The following is a 17,273-nucleotide window of genomic DNA, read 5'->3' on the forward strand; positions in this document are numbered from 1 at the left end:
CAATGACAAATACTCAAGAGACGTTCAGATGTGTGATGAAACTTTATTCAATACAAAATACATAAATAGAGCATTTGCAGGTGAAATCAGTGGCAGAAAATATTTGTACACATAGAAACACATTTATATATGTTGACATCAAAGCTGCGGTGACAAAATAGGGCAACTCACCATCGTTTGCAAATTAATTTTACCTCTACCAATCCCTTTTATGACAGCCATAACACATTTGATAAGCATAATTAAAATAAGAATATTCATTTCCTTGGCTAAACAAAATTCCCTGTCCAAGATCAACTAACATTCAAAATTAGAAAAAAGTAGTCCATAGACAGGACCATAACTTTTTCTTTTTTCCTTTTTTTTTTAAAAGCACAATCTGTAACTAAAGCTAAAACAGCCTTGATATGTGAAGACCAAACCTTAGTGGCACTAGACCACTAGATTGCCAGTCATAGCAATTACAGATTGCTTTGTTAATTAAAATCGCTTGGTTCAACCCAGTTAACTGCAGCATTATTATGGATGTACTCGGGCAGTTTAAGGGCATAAAAGCATAAATTCTCATTCTGACACATAATAAATGAAATAACATTCCACATAAACTGTGCAATTCATTATTCCATCAGCATTGGCATCAGAGACTACATCCCAAAAGTGAAGCAGTAAAACGGGTCAAGCTGACGGAATGAAACATTCAAAGGCAAACAATACAACAACAAAAAAAAAAATCCGGTGTGAGGCACCAAATCAGCATTGCGTTAGGGTGAGATCTGAAACAGACATGGGTGTTGTGCTTTCAAGAACTAAAAGTCTTGGCAGTATATGTGATATGCATCTACTAAATAAAACACGAAAAGTGTCGCCCAAACAAAAGATATAAAGAGTCATCTCTAAAATAACCGCTGCAGAATTTAGAAAATGTAAACAGACAATTCACAATACTTGTGCAGCTAGATGGTTAAAAAACTTTAGACTCTCCCTCAACAGATATGTTCTTCTAAAAACCATCCCTTAAGGAATACAGCATTTGATCTCTTAACGCTTACCTATGCACTGTATCATTTAGACTTTCTGTGACTTTAAATCTACATATAAATATAAAACTCATTAATATTGCATCAATTAGCAAATATATACGTGTGAGCTTTTTAAAGAGAGTGATGCAGTGCACATTGATAATGGAAGGGCTATTCTGTACTCAGACAGACCGTGAGAGGCTAATTTATGCAGGTGCAGTCTTGAACACGCTCCATGCATGGAAACAACGGGTAAAACAGTGAGGCTCGTTGCCTTTGCGCACCAGGCGCAGTTTTCTCGGGTGCTCTGCATCCTTGGACCTCATGTGTTGAATATAGACCTGATTGAAGGGCGACACAAATGTTAAGCAGGCATCATGGGAAGTGCTGGTGTAGTAAGTGTACAATAAAACTGACACTCAATATTTCACTGACCTGACAAGCCTTCAAGCTCAGTTTAATCTCAACCTGGCTTGTCTGTGTGCCGACCCACATGTAAACCTGTAAAACAAGCAAACAAACATCTCAACAAAATAGTAGTTGTAGCAGTAATATGTTGTTGTTTTTTTAATGAGGGTGTCAGCATCTTAATGACAAAAACAGTAACAAAAATACAAGAGTTGCATAAATAAAATAAAAATTAAAAAACAAAACAAAAAAGCATGAAATCTTATAGATGTTTTAACATGATAACATGATACAAATTCTAAATTCTTTTTTCGTAAAATTTCACTAAAATTCTTACACCACAAGACACAATTCAGCAAAAAAATAAAAAAAATAAAATAAAATAAAAAATAATTGCAGCCAGGATAATCTGTCCAGGTGCAAGCATGATACTCTACCTCTTTCCCATTGTCCAAAAGCATGATGTCATCATCAGCCAGGTCATCTTGACAGAAGTCTGAGCACTTCTCTGATACAGCAAAGTAACCCTTTTCATTTGAGCACCTGAGATCAGAAATTAAATCTATTATTACCTCAAAAATATGGTAAATTAAATAAATAAATAAACATAACTATTGAAAAGTTTAGGGTCAGTATGCTCACCTAAGGTGCATTTATTTGATTTAATATCATACATACACTACCATTCAAAAGTTTGGGGCTGATGAGAGTTTTTAATGTTTTTAAAAGTCTCTTATGCTCGTCAAGGCTGTATTAATTTGATAAATACTGTAAAAACAGTAAAATTGGGAAATATTACAATTTAAAGTAAGTTTTCTATTTGAATATATCTTAATGTGATTTATTCCTGAGATGAAAAGATACATTTTCAGCATCATTATTTCAGTCTTCAGTGTCACATGATCCTTCAGAAATCATTGAAAATGGTTTGATATTTTTGTGAAAACCATAATACATTTTTTAGGATTCTTTGATGAACAAAAATTCAAACATTTTTGAAATATGAATATTTTTTTTAAAGCCAACAAGATTTTAATCTTGTTTATATGTATATGTGGTGTTTTTAAAATCCTTTAAGACAAACCATGTGCAAATTCATAAATCAACACCATTTACGAGTATTTTCTCTTTAAAACTGCAGTGATCTAAAAACAGTCTCAAAAACATGGTTTGAAATGAAGGCATGAAGAAATTCTCACAGGAAAAAAAAAACGTTTAAATTTGTTTTTTCAAAGATGAGTTTTAAGGGATAAAATTATTGACTACATGGGGACTTCATCACTTTTGGTTCAAAAATGCATCTCCTTGCTGCATATTTTTTTTCCCTTAAAAAAGAAAAAAGAAAAAAGACCCCAAACTTGTCTTTAAATAACTTTTCTGAAACTAAATCCTCACCTAAACAGTCTTGCGTATTTCATGTACTCTGCATCTTCATCATATGGCTTCTGTGAGCCAATGCCAACCCAGAAGAAATTTTCTGGCTCTTCTCCTTCATTTATCACCTGAAGAAAAGGAAAAAAAAAATAGTTAAAAAAAAGTCAAGATGATGTAGTGAACATGTTTTTGATTTTCATAGCTGGAACGAACCTGTTTGCTGTAAGTGTCATCAAACATGGTGTTCATGATGTCCTCTGCCAGTTTAGCTTCATCAGGGTCTGCTGCTCGGCCCACCCATGTGTAAACTATTCCCTGGTTGTCTGTACTTTCAAATGGCACCTAAGTAATATTATAGTTATCACAAACCATTGCAAATAGTAATCTTGATTCCTTTATTATTATTTAACGATTTACAATACACGAACAGGTACATCAAATGCCAGTTTACCTTCAATATGAAGCAGAATTCAGAGTTGAGGTTACTGGAATCTGTGGCTATTTGAATAGTCCTAAAACACAACAGAAACACCACACATGTTCATTTCTTTGACTTGAGGATTAGCTGATGAAAAGATACTTCCTGTAAATACATTATAAAGTTACCTGGTGCACAGCGCACTTCCATTTGTCCTGATGTGGTACAAGCTTGGCTGCACACTGTCCACTTTTAGCTTCCTCTTGCCTTTGTGGATGATGAACTTTCTCTTGAAGTGTGACAAGAACTTGAGATTCTCCTGTTGCTGGGTCATCCTCACAACCTGAAATATGCATGAGATATGACTTCTCCTTAAAATAAAAGTTACCCCACCCCACCTCGATCTTGAATGAACACCGTTTGTGTGTGTGTGCGCAAGGAATAATTGACGACAGCGATTGTATTATTCGAAAAATAATTCACACCGGTGGTTGTATTGAGTCAACGATTCCTCTTATACTACGGTTACCACACCTCAAAACATTGTTCAGATATTGTAACTCAAGACATCTGTCAGGTTTTTGTCCTTAAAACGCTTACGGATCTCATCCCAAGCCCCCGGTTGCAAATTTAAAAACGTTATTTTAGAGCTAGTAACGCAGGCTTCAGTCAGACAGTACTTTCTTAAAAAGGATATCTGTAAATAATGTCTGTTCAGAGCATTTCACTTTTTATATCATGAGATTTTGGCCAAATGACAGAAGAAACTAAGCCCCCACGTACTGTAGCTACAGTAAACTTCATAACCTGTAAGTTGATGAAAACATAATGCAATGCACTTACTCCCACAGATATGCCCATTCTAATGACGGACAAAACACGCATGTTCGATATTCAAGCTCGATTTTAGTAACATTTGTTAACAATATAATGGCACATGCAAGTGTCCGACCATAATATAAAGCCAAAATATCAACGTTGACAATGTGCGTTTAATGATTTAAAAATATAGTGTTTTTTCCATTTCCTGAAAAGTAGCATTTTTGGAGATACAAGGTTTCCACCCGTCAGAGATATGAGGTCAAAGCAATAAGAGTCACTACAACAAAACGATGAAATTGTTGAGATCAATTTTATAATGGAGCCATTGAATTAACCATGTTGGCATGCAGTACCTCTAGTTTGCCAGGGAACAAGCTCTCAAACTTCTTCTGCAGGCTGAAAGTGAAGGTCAACCAGCCCATGTTGGAGGCCTCACGGCCCTGCCAGAAGTAAACCACACACTGGAAGTCTTCCTCAGGCTGTTTGTCCTCATCATCTCCATCTTCTCCTTTCACTTTTGTTTTCTCCTGATCATCCTCATACTCCACTGGCACCCAGTACCTGAGACAGACACAAATATCACACTTCAATTAAAGATGAAAGTAATAACTATCTAAGTCAGTAATAGTTAATTTAGTAATATATACAAGTTATTTTTTTGTCTGAGGATTTAAAGGTACAATATGCAGGATTTTTGCAGGAAAACCACTAGGCCAATGTTATATATTTTGTTTAGTTGATTACTTACAATATCCCAAATGTTTCCAACTATTTGTAAATTGTGAGAAAATTGCGATTTTTAACCAAGGAAACGGGGCGTGTGAGCAGGGGTGAGGAGTCGCCAGTCAATGACGACATATCACCGTTACCCCCCGTTTCCGCCAGGTTTGACCTCGTACTGGAATAGTAACCATGGCGACAGACGTGGACAACTGGGTCGGTTATGCCCGTTATTCGTGCTCAACAGCGTGAGCGTCCCTAGCAGGGTTTTGTTCAAACATTATGGACCATGGCAAGCAGACTTTGGGACAAAAAGAGGGCTAAAACGAAGATCAACATCTTTCTAGATGCTGAGAGGTCCACGTCCGCGACTAACTCCGACTTAAAGACGTGAGTGTTGCATGTTACTTGAGCAAATCAATGTATATAAAACTAATCAATGTTTTATAAGTTAGAATATGATCTGTATATTATTCTCTAATGTTAACCCTTGTGCTGCATTAGATTTTTAACACCGTTGAGTGCATTAAGGACCAAAAATGGCCACATATTAAACATTGCCTAAAATATTATATATTATTATTATTTTCCACTTTTACCAAGTTACATATTTTAACCAGCATCAGTCCTCATCATAACTACCAAAAATGTATTCAATTTCAGGATTTTAACCCTTTAATTACCAGTTTTGTTTGCGAAACCATCGATTTGTATAAGAGGAAAAAACACAAAAATTCAATTATTTTCAATAAACTAAACGCAAAGAGAAAACTTTAGATTTGGATTATCACAGTCCCACTTTGCAAAAAATCCCACTTAGCGCGTTAGAGACCAAAAATGGCCACCTATTAAACATTGCCTATTGCCTAAAATAAGGTGCATTTCCACCCATAGGGAATAAATATGTAGTGACGTCATCTGGTGGAATACACTATATAATGCAAATATAATGCTTTTGCTTCAAAATGAAAGGATGTTTGTGCAAAAATCATGTTTCATGTATTACTGACAGCCTCAGATTTAAACAACGTTTTAATGGGTTTCAATGGGCCATTTTTGTTTTTTTTTATGGTGCTGAGTGTTACTATTTGATCTACACAGTGTGTGTTATACATATTTGCAAAATGGGATCACATTTTTTACATGTATCCAAAAAGTCACAATTTTGCCAAATTTCATACCATTTGCATTAAAACAGCCAAAAAGGTCAAAGAAATTAAACTGCAAAAGACCAAAAATGTCCCTAATGCAGCATAAGGGTTAATCTAGCTTAGTCTCATGCAGCCAACAAACAACCTAACTAAGAATATTCAACACACACAAATGCAGTTTAGTGTGATAGTGAAACTGTTACCTCAAGTTTAATTCCTCTAATAAACTGACCTGTTTAAGTAATTAAAAGTTCGGTAGAATTAAATGTCCTTATTCTCTTATATCCGCGGGACTCGCGTTGCGTGTGGCGATGATATACGTCTAGCAATCGCGCACTGCTTCATACTACAGTCATGTTAAAAACATCAATGTATTCACTTATTCATAAAAGATCCATCAGCTTGACGACAAATTCCATAATTCCGCTTAATATATATGCCTTTGTTATTGTTAGATGTTAGCGACCCCTAGTGGCGAAACAATCTTGCATATTATTAGCATATAAGTGACATCACAACTTGGCTGCAATTTTTGCAGTTAATTTTAGTGATGCCCTCTGACCAACCTGCAGAGAAACACGTAGCAATCCTGAGTGTTAAAGTGACCAAACTCCTCCTCTGGTAAACGGGCAAACTTCTTCCCCTCCAGAACGAAGCCCTCCATGCCGTCCAAATCCTCATTCCACTCCTCCATCATCTGCTCCGCCTATCAGATTTACAACAAACCCACAAAGAATTGTATAGATTTTTGACAGAACTACTCGGGACTACTCATCCTAAAAATGAAAAGTTGGCTGATTAATGAGCTGTTAATTCAGGTCTCACCTCAGTGAGAGGCATGGCTGGCTGTCTAGGCAGGAAGAGAGCCGTTAGATCAGCTTTCATTTGGTCTTTCTGCTCTGCATCCTTCTTCACCTTTCCAGACAAGCCCTCGTTTTGTTTCACACTCTCTGCGTTCCTAGTATAATCCACCTTCAACACGTCATCCCAATTCTTGAACTTGGATTTAAAGACCTGTTGAGCGCAGCACGGAATTAGAACAGAGTGTTGTGTCATTTAATAGAGTATCTTTAAATAAAGGCAAAACATTTTTTTAATCTCTTATTTTGGCAATGTTACCTGTCCCTCCGTGCCCTCCAGGTTACGGATGACCACGGCGTGTTTTGGCCGATGAAGCATGCTGCACACCTCTTGGCCCAGTTTCAAAGCAGCTGCCCTAACAAGACGTGGGGACTTCCGGCCAATCCAAATGAAGACATCTGACCAGCAATCTAAGATGTAGACACCTTTAGTGTCCAAAAGACCTTGTACCTATAACAAGAAAATATTCCACCAGTTAGTGTACTCAAGGCATGATTTAGGACCCCAAACCTTTAAATGGTAATATACATTTTTCCTAGAATTTTTTTCTGTTACAATCATTATGGAAATGTCATTACCAGTCTGTGCTCTGGAACCACATCTAGTTTGAGCTTGTCCTTGTGCTCCACAGACAGTTTGTAGTTGATCTGAGGAAGTTCAAGGTATCCCAACCCCAAGCCAACCTAACAGAACAAGAAAGTACTAAATATTTTACACCGTGGTGGTTTTAGAAAGGAGCGCACAACAAGCCATAGACCATCCCCTGACCTTATAGAGCTTGGGTCGGACAGGAGTGAAGTCATCAGGGACATGTTTCTTGATTTCTTCCGGCTGTCCCCCAAGCTTTTCCCAGAATTCTGGAGGTTCATGATTCTGCATCAAAGTCGTAATCTCTGCTTTGCTTTTTCGCTCATTTTTGTTAATCTTTTCAGCAAATAACCTGTAAACAGCACTGGGACTTTTACAAATCTGAACAGACAGACAAGGGAAAACAAGCTTAATTGTTTGCATATATTACCTTGCTTTTGTAGTACCACCAAGTGTTGCATTTGCTCCTCTCCAAATAAATAATTCAAGACCAGTGTCCAACAAAAAGACAAATCTTTAAACAGAAAAAAGAAAAAAACGGTCAGACTGAGTCACTCTTATCAACATACACAGAGCAAATGGCACACAAAACTCACCGTGGGTCCAGTGAGGATGCTTTCAGAGGCACAGATTCTAATCTGATGTTCTTTTTCCCATAAACCCTGTACAACCTGCCCAAAACACAAAACAAACAGGATTAGTGTGAGTCAGATCATGGGTGAGGTATAGAGGCAGTCCTGGGTGTTGTTTTTTGGCGGGGCACCTGGTCGGGTATTGCGTGTCCTCTACGGTGAAAAATCCGCTAGAAGTTCCACCCTCGATGTAAGAAATCTCATTGTCGAACACCTAAAACACAGTGCAAAAAAATATAGCTAAGCATATGCTGATAATGCAGCATTACATCAATTTGCACAGGGAATGGCATTTGCTTTACTGACCGCAGTGAATTCTTCACTCTCATCTCCCATCTCCTCTCTGATTGTCCTACACTCAGCACCCAAATAATTACGGAGATTGACAGCATGGATAGCAGAGCCGGCTTTCTTATCGAGCGTAGCTTCTTGCCCGATCCAGTAATAGATGTGCCAGTTCAGGGCTCCGTTGTCATCTAAGAACGTCTGTAAAAGTGCATTACAAAGCTTTAATTGAAAGAGTGGATGCAGAAGATCTTATAAATGAAAGACACAATATTTAAACTAGAGAACTTTAAAGGGATACTCCACTTTTTTTGGAAATAGGCTCATTTTACCACTCCCCCAGAGTTAAACAGTTGAGTTTTACCGTTTTCAAATCCATTCAGCCGATTTTCTGATATTTAGAAGAATATCAGTAGCCAGGCATTTTCTGGTCTCATTGACTTCCATAGTAGGAAAAAAATATACTATGGAAGTCAATGAGACCAGAAACTGTCTGGTTACTGATATTCTTCTAAATATAAAAAAAAATAGTCAGAATACATTTGAAAACGGTAAAAGCCAACTGTTTCACTCTGGGGGAGTGGTAAAATGAGCCTATTTCCAAAAAAAGTGGAGTATCCCTTTAATAAACATGATGATCATTCGATTTTTTTTACAGGGCTGACCTTAAGAATAATGTAACAGTCTGCTTCATAGAACTTCCCGTGGAAGGCCTCGTCCACCTGCATGGGTACAAAGTTTTCTATCTGCCAAACCGTGACACCAGGGATCTGCCCCACATCCTCCAAGAAGAACTCAGAGTAATCGAGCTGAGGTTTCTCTAGGTTCTTGTCCCAGCGTTTGGTTTTCAGGTCAGAGTATTTCATGTCTCCATTCTCCTAAAAGATCAAGAGGCATGTGAAGACCAGATAGGTTTGGACATGTACCAATATAACGGCTCCATTATTATTGCTCTGCTGTTCCCTCACCTCAATGGATTTGTTCTTTTCCTGAGCCACGTCCGACATTCCCTTCAGCACCTGTTTAGCTTGATCATCCTGGGCTGAGTCCTTGCGTCTTCTTAGCCTCATCTTCCTGGCCATATGATCTCTGGGACTATTCCCTGTATAACACACAAAGATCAAGTTGAACTTTGAGCTGTATTACAGACATATTTTCAGTTTTGTTACTTCAAACTCAGCATCGTCAGCCAATAAAGTTAGTTTGGAAGAGGACTAAAAAAAAGCATATTGTACCTCCACCAGCTGCTGCCACAGTGGCTGGAGACGCACCAGCCAACCGCAGCTGGTTCTGCAACGAGAAGTCTATGTTGTACCACTCAGCTGTCCTGTCTACTGGTTTAGGTGGCATGACTAGATTTGGATTCTCACGAACATCCAAAACCTAAAACATCAACGTCACAAAAACAACTTTAATCAGCATTTATTAACTGGTTTAACATATGCATGAGTATTTGTTGCTTTAGTCTTTTGAATAAGTACATAAAAACTTCCACTAGTGTTCAAAACTTTGAGCCTGGTAAAATGTTTTTAATTGATTTGAAAGAAGTATCTAAGGGCTGCACAAACTTGATCAAAAAATAAAGTTACACAGGAAACACAACAGTTATATTCAGCAAATTTAAATAACCGTTTTCTATTTTAATATGTAATTTATTTCTGTGATAAAGCAACATTTTTGGCATCATTACTTGAGTGACAAATCTGCTTTGCTGCTCAAGAAACATTTCTTCTTCTTATTATTATTATTATCAAATAATTAATTAATAATTTTTGTAGAAACTTCATTTTTTAGGATGTGTTTATAGATATTTCTTTATTAAAGAGAGTTTTTACCTCCAGGTCAGTGAGGAAATGGATGGCCTCTGGTAATGTCACAAGCCGGTTCTTGTTCAAGACCAGCTTCTTCAATTTTCCACACCTGATCAAAATCAAAAAGCCACATATTACCATTATCAACAGGATATAAGTTGGTTTTGTAATTATATCTAATCACCAATAAACGGTCTCAGTTCTCACCTGCACAGCCCCTCTGGAACGAGCTCTAAATTATTATTTGCGGCCATAAACTCAACCAGGTTGGACAATTTTCCCACACCAGATGGAAGCCCATCAAAATCTATTTTATTCGAGTTCACATACAGCTTCTTCAGCTTGGACAGCTTGCAAATGGCTGACTGCACATCACCCGGACGGGGAAAAAGAAGAGACAAGATTAGCAAACTAAATATATCAAATATAATCTAAATGACAACATTATTAAAGTGTAAAGAAGTATCAGCTCACGCACAAAAGCACTTTTTAAAAGCCAAACAACTTCTGATAACTGATAAGTTCCTCTGTTTTACTTTATTTGGCAATGAGGGACTTACAGGCAGAGATGTGAGCTGATTCCTAGAAAGGTTGAGCGTCTCGAGTTTGGTCCACTGATCTATACACAGTGACAGTTCAGATATCTGATTGCTGCTCAGATTTAGCCGTTTGAGATTAGTCAGCGAGTACAAACATTCTGGTACCCGAGTCAGATCATTGCAGGACAGGTCCACATCTACACAAAAACGCACAAAAAGATTCATTTGAAACAATAGCAAATAGAAACAATGATGATTATTTTACAGAGAAAGTAGTAACACCGCTAGATCTCTACCTGCTAGATTGGTGAGGCCCTCCAGACTCGTGGGCATATTATTTTGGGTACGTTGTGTGTTCCTTAAATGGAGGGTCTGAAGAGCTACCATAGCAGGTAACTGCCTGTTACGACAAAGGCATACAAGTGACACAGATTGGAGTCAATGTTTATCAGAGGCAATGTTGATAACACAATGTTGTCATCTGAAATGAATGCAGCCTTCCTCCAATATGGCATAGACGGAAATTAAACCATAAAAACTACGTGTCTTACCTCAGCTGTGCGTGCATAAGCTGATTGTTATTGAGTATCAGGGTCTGCAAATGGACCAAGCGTCTCATCTGAGGAGGCAGACTGTCCAAATTATTGTTACTGAGGTCCAGGTACAGCAGGTCAGTGAGGTTGATGAACAGCTGATTAGGTATGTTATCAATGCTGTGAGAAAGCAAACATCAGACAACGGTTTCAGACTAACATTTATGTTCACAGATATTCATGGTTAAAATCATTGTGACTACAAAAAAGGATTTGCACTTTGAACGCTGAACTATTTAGGGAGGGATGGGGGTAAATGATAAAGCGAGTTCGATCTGCACTATTTTTTTTTTTTAATAGCAAGTCCATGTGAATATGTACCAAAAAGACATATAGATTAGTGGTTCTCAAAATGGGGCTCTTGAGAAACATGAATATATTATGAGGTAGCCTAATTTTTTATAATTAAATAAATTAATTAAAGGAGTAGTTCACTTTTGAAAATCTTTTGCTGATAATTTACTCACCCCCATGTCATCCAAGATGTCCATGTCATTCTTTCTTCAGTCGAAAAGAAATGAAGGTTTTTGATGAAAACATTACAGCATTTTTCTCCATATAATGCACTTCAGTGGGAACCAAACTGTTCAAGGTCCAAAAGACAGTTTCAGTGCAAACTGCGAACTGTTCAAAGGGCTTTAAATGATTCCAGACAATGAATAAGGGTCTTATCAAGTGAAAAGATCAGTCATTTAAAAAAAAAATAACAAGGTTTAAGTTTTATAAGCTCGCCTTGCTCTGAAAATGAACAAATCTTTTTCCAAAGTCATTTGGTTCATTCAACAAACAAAACGAGCGAATTGACTCGGAAAAATATTTGTTCATTTTGATGAACGAGTTCGAACAGAAGAGTCAGAGCCCTTGAGCTTATAAAACTTAAACTTTTTTTTTTTTAAATGACCGATCGTTTCGCTTGATCAGACCCTTATTCATCGTCTGGAATCGTTTAAAGCCCTTTGAACAGTTTGCAGTTTGTACTGAAAGTGTCTTTTCGATCTTGAACAATTTGGTTCCCACTGAAGTGCATTATATGGAGAAAAATGCTGGAATGTTTTTATAAAAAAATCTTTTTTGAGTTTTTTGAAAAGTGAACTACTCCTTTAAATCTAATTACTCCAGGAGCATTTTTATACTCGTGCCAAATTCTAAAATATTTTATTGGGTAGGAATTGAGTAAAACACTTTTTTTAACCCCTATCCACTAAAATCACAAACAACTGGAAAGGTCATGAGGCCTTCAAATATCGTTGTGGAAAATGAGGCGCCATGGCTCAAACTAAAAATAGTTCAACTTTTACAAACATGTCCCACGATCCATGTGTTCTTTTCCATTCCATCAGTAGCACATCTAGCACAAAACCCAGTCTAGTCTAAATGCATCCTTAAAGTGTTAGTTGACCCAAAAATGAAAATGATCGCATAATTTACTCTCCCTCAAGCCATCCTATGTGTAAATGACTTACTTATTTCAGCCAAACACAATTGGAGTTATAGTAACAACATCCTGGCTCTTCCCAGCTTTATAATGGGGGCGACTAGCAACTTAATTAATCCATACGGCTGCAGAGGGTTAATAAAGGCCTTCTGAAGCAAAGCGATGTGTTTCTTATAACTTTAGAAAATAGTTTAAAAACTATGGTCATTGGCTTATAAGATGGGATAATTTTCATATTTGGGTGAACTAACCCTTGTACATCTCCAAATCATCACACAAGACATCTTCCAAAATACCACAGTAACAGATCACAATATAAAATCCTAATACTTTTAAAGTGTATTTTCATGATAGATAATTATTCTTCACTTCCAAGAACGTGGGTACAAAACAGACAGACACAGACCGTACCTATTGTGACTGAGGTTTAAGACCAACATGTTTCTGGAGTTCTCCAAGTCCCGAGGGATTTCAGAGAGTTGGTTGTAGCTCAAATCCTGAATAGAGGAGGGAACAATACACACACCATCATTGCAGCACACAAACGATGACAAATTTACATAGTTTCACTAATCAAAACACAGCCCTGCTTACATAAATTTAAATCATGCCTGTCATTTTGCACTTAACTGAGAAATAAACACGTAAAAGTATTTCTCTACATACCAGCACAGAAAGATCATCCAGCTGAAAAATATCATCAGGAACACCAGAGTTCTTCAGGCTGTTTCCTCGGGCCACAACCGCCTACAGCAAAACAACAAGATCAGATTAAACGATAGTCTGCAATGTAAATACATATTTACAAGAAAATAAAAAATTGACAAAGACTACCGTTCAAAAGTTTGAGTCAGTAAAGATTTCTTTAGATATTTTTGAAAGAATGTGCTCACCAAGACAGTAAAACAGTACTACTGTGAAATTTTATTACAATTCAAAAGAACTTTTTTATTTGAACACATTTTAAAACGTGATTTATCCCTGTGATGGTAAAGATGAATTTTCAACATCATTACTCCAGTGTCATATGATCCTTCAGAAATCAGTCTAATGATTTGATTCTCATGAAACATTTATTATTATTACCAGTGTTAAAAACATTTGTGCTGATTAATATTTGGAAACTGTGATAGATTTTTCATTCTTTGATAAATAGAAAGTTTAAAAGAACAGTATTTACATGAAATAGAAATCTTTTGTGACAAAAATGCCTTTACTGTCACTTTTAATTAAGTTAATGCATCCTTGCTGAATAAAAGTAGTAATTTCTTTCAAACAAATAATCTGACACCAAACTTTTGAACAGTAGGGTATGTTGCAAAAATATTTATATATACTGGTACTTATGTGAAACACTAGTAGAGAACATGTCAAGTATTTCGCAATATGGTCGATCATATTTACCCTCAGGTTGGGAAGACTTGACAATTCTCCATGCAGTGTTGTGAGGCTGTTGTGACTCACGGACAAATGTTCCTGATTTCACACAAAAAGGGCAAAAAAAAAAGAAGAAAGACCAGAGAATGAATATTAGTAAGTTGACAAAGCCTAGTTGCAAAATATGAAATTGTGACTCAGCGGTGCAATACACAATCACCAGTTTCTGTAGGGAGGCCAGTTCTTCTGGAAGATAGCAAAGCCCCGTTCTGTTCAGCTTCAGCCATCGCAAGCTACTCATAGACTTGACATGCTCAGGAAAATACCCTCCCTGTATTCAACACAAGAGATACAAAGTCTAAAATCAGGTCATCGTGAGTCATGCGAATCAGTTTCTGCATTAATGATTTGGTAGTTTTTGATGGATCTGCTACACTGATGTCATTTCCCAAAGAAATCAGTCTGATGCCTGAATTTAATCTAAAACAAAATAAACCTGGTACAATGAAGTCATTTCAGGACAGAAAAAAAATTGTGGGAGATTATGGGGTGTGTTTGCTATGGCAACAACATAAGCATGAGCCAGAACTGGGTTGATCAAATTTTTAGACACGACAGAGCCCCAAATATGAGCATCTTTCTGCAGGAGACACCCATTCTAATAAAAAAAAAAATCATTTTAATAATCAAAATATTATTTAGAAATTATTTAGTTTCCATTAAAGGAGTAGTTCACTTTTAAAAAAAACTTTTGCTGATAATTTACTCACCCCCATGTTTTCCAAGATGTCTTGATGTGCAGATGTCATGTCTTTCTTTCTTCAGTCGAAAAGAAATTAAGGTTTTTGATGAAAACATTCCAGGATTTTTCTCAATATAATGTACTTTACTGGTAACCAAACGGTTCAAGGTCCAAAAAGACAGTTTCAGTGCAAACTACAAACTGTTCAAAGGGCTTTAAACGATTCCAGACGATGAATAAGGGTCTTATCAAGCGATACGATAAAAAAAAAACTCTTTTCCTGAGTCAATTTGTTCATTCCGTTCGTTGAATGAACCAAATGACACGAAAAAAGATTTGTTCATTTTGATGAACGAGTTCGAACAGGAGAGTCACAAACGCGCATCACAGAACAGAGCAAGGCGACCATTTGAGCTTATAAAACTTAAATTTTTTTTTTTTTTTTTTTTAAATGTGATCGTTTCACTTGATAAGACCGTTATTCATCGTCTGGAATCGTTTAAAGCCCTTTGAACAGTTCGCAGTTTGTACTGAAAGTGTCTTTTGGACCTTGAACCGTTTGGTTCTCATTGAAGTGCACTATATGGAGAAAAATCCTGGAATGTTTTCATCAAAAACCTTAATTTCTTTTCGACTGAAGAAAGAATGACATGGACATCTTGGATGACATGGGGGTGAGTTATCAGCAAAAGTTTTTTTAAAGTGAACTACTCCTTTAAGTTACATTTATTGTATTGTTTCTACTTATAGTACAGTAGTGTTAGTAGGGATGCACAGAAATGTTAGCCGATATGATAACCGATAATTCTGAAAGCAGATAACCGATATGTTGGCCATGGCCAATCTAAATCTAAAAATCATTTTTGAGAGCCAAAAACAAAAAAGTCTCACCATTAAAAGCCATGTCCCATGCAAGCACAAAATTATAATGTTCTCAATTTAATTTTATGTAGCCTAATCCTATATGACAGACTTGAGCCGCACCTGTTGCACTTAACTAGCCTATGTTTTCCTTTCTGAAGTGATTCCAATCATATTTCAAGCAATTCAAAACCATTATGACTAACAGTGCCCATTTGAAGGAAATCAATTTATCCACTTTAATATATCATCCAAATTTACTAATCGGGCTGATAATATAACATTAAAAAGTGAAATATATCGGCCACCATATTGGTATCGTGTGCACCCCTAATTATAAGATGTATTTATTTTATTCAATCCTTTACATATTTTAATCTATTTATGTAATACTTTTCTCTAAACAGTTGCACAGACCCCCTAGCACTCTCTTGAGGCCCCTGGGGGCCCCAGACCCCACTTTAAGATAGAAAACAGTAAGCTGCTCAAACAATCATCTCGAAATGAGCAGATTTGACTGAAGTTGCTTTTTATGAGACAATGACTCAGAGCATCATCATCACACATTTACTCAAGTAAACTGACACACTTGAGAGGCTGGGTAATACTACTGCATAAGGAACTCATGTAAAAGACTTCTGTATTTAATTTACTCGTGATTTTAAATAACAAAACCTTCCCTTTATGCATATTGATGACATAACGATATGCTCCATCAGGTCTAAAAGAAGCTATTTCCCAACAACATGTTAAGACTGTCAACTGCGGCACATTTCATTTCTTGAGGCCAGAAGCATTACTGTCAACCAGCACAGCTGCACTGCTAACAAACTTCTAGTTATTTCCCTTGCCTGTCACACCACTTGATTGACCGCAACAAATTTTGACAAGTCGCGAGCTAACGCCCAGTGTTCTTCTAAGCTAGCACAGAGTTAGCACTGCTAGCTCACCATCTTAACCGGTTTTGACAAGCTAACTAACCTACATCTCTTTCCTCGTTTGAGTGAATGATTTATTAACAATATCCCGTACCTATAGACGTATTGAATCAGAACTCTCACCTTAAAGTCATTCCCACTCAGGTCTACTCCCCTAATAAAGGGGAGAACTCCGGTCGCGGCCATGTCTAATTCAGGATATGGCAACAGAACAGTCGCAGCCTATTTCAGTTCGGCAGCGGCTGGTCGAACAAACACTCGCTCCCCCGCCCCCGCTCACATGGTACAGCCCACGACCTGCTCAGCGTCACCAGCCACTCACTAAAAAATACATTTATGTTTCTATAAAATAACAACCGTTACTTAAACCCGCTAAATGCGTGGTAAACTACAACCTTTAGCAGATACTAAATGTTGACTAATAACACACTGATTAATTTCTGAATCATTTGTAGTGACCTGGGAGAAATAAAGGGACCTTCTCATTACAGCTTGGGCCCATCACAAAATTCCCAGTTGTTCAGGTCATTGTTGATTGTTGGAGTGGTTTTCAAACTGGAGTCCTGAGTTCTGGGAGTGGGTGGGGCGCTAAGAGGGTGAAAGTTAGTATGATTCTAAGGGGCCACTGACTTTTGGGGCCCCAGAGATCTATTTTATTAATGGAATGGGTGCGGTGGGGACCCAACCTCATATTATGTC

The 17,273-nt window shown here is 37.1% G+C and overlaps 1 protein-coding gene across 1 annotated transcript; it reads right to left on the reverse strand.

Moving 5' to 3' along the window:
• Positions 1-23: 23 nt before the first annotated feature.
• Positions 24-16,844, reverse strand: flii (FLII actin remodeling protein). The gene is made up of 30 exons (XM_039686322.2): positions 16,698-16,844; positions 14,254-14,364; positions 14,061-14,132; positions 13,323-13,403; positions 13,068-13,153; positions 11,180-11,341; positions 10,925-11,028; positions 10,650-10,825; positions 10,297-10,454; positions 10,114-10,198; positions 9,514-9,661; positions 9,247-9,380; positions 8,944-9,156; positions 8,300-8,479; positions 8,125-8,207; positions 7,958-8,032; positions 7,792-7,875; positions 7,542-7,713; positions 7,352-7,456; positions 7,032-7,223; positions 6,738-6,926; positions 6,479-6,618; positions 4,395-4,602; positions 3,408-3,562; positions 3,253-3,313; positions 3,015-3,143; positions 2,823-2,929; positions 1,865-1,970; positions 1,455-1,520; positions 24-1,360 (listed from the first exon to the last, which is right to left on the reverse strand). The coding sequence occupies exons 1-30, from the start codon at positions 16,758-16,760 to the stop codon at positions 1,226-1,228; spliced, it is 3,780 nt and encodes a 1,259-aa protein (XP_039542256.2). The 5' UTR covers positions 16,761-16,844; the 3' UTR covers positions 24-1,225.
• Between the last annotated feature and the right edge of the window lie 429 nt (positions 16,845-17,273).

This window comes from Pimephales promelas, chromosome 3 (genome assembly GCF_988280905.1).
Source record: "Pimephales promelas chromosome 3, fPimPro1.hap1.1, whole genome shotgun sequence".
Classification (NCBI taxonomy): Eukaryota; Metazoa; Chordata; class Actinopteri; order Cypriniformes; family Leuciscidae; genus Pimephales; species Pimephales promelas.

Excerpts from the sequence above, each read along its gene's own strand:
- flii (XM_039686322.2), bottom strand. The coding sequence starts at position 16,760 with ATGGCCGCGACCGGAGTTCTCCCCTTTATTAGGGGAGTAGACCTGAGT. Across the intron at positions 8,480-8,943 it reads ACTGTTACATTATTCTTAAG|ACGTTCTTAGATGACAACGG; the intron begins GTCAGCCCTGTA and ends GCACTTTTACAG. Across the intron at positions 7,714-7,791 it reads GGTGGTACTACAAAAGCAAG|GTTATTTGCTGAAAAGATTA; the intron begins GTAATATATGCA and ends TGCTGTTTACAG.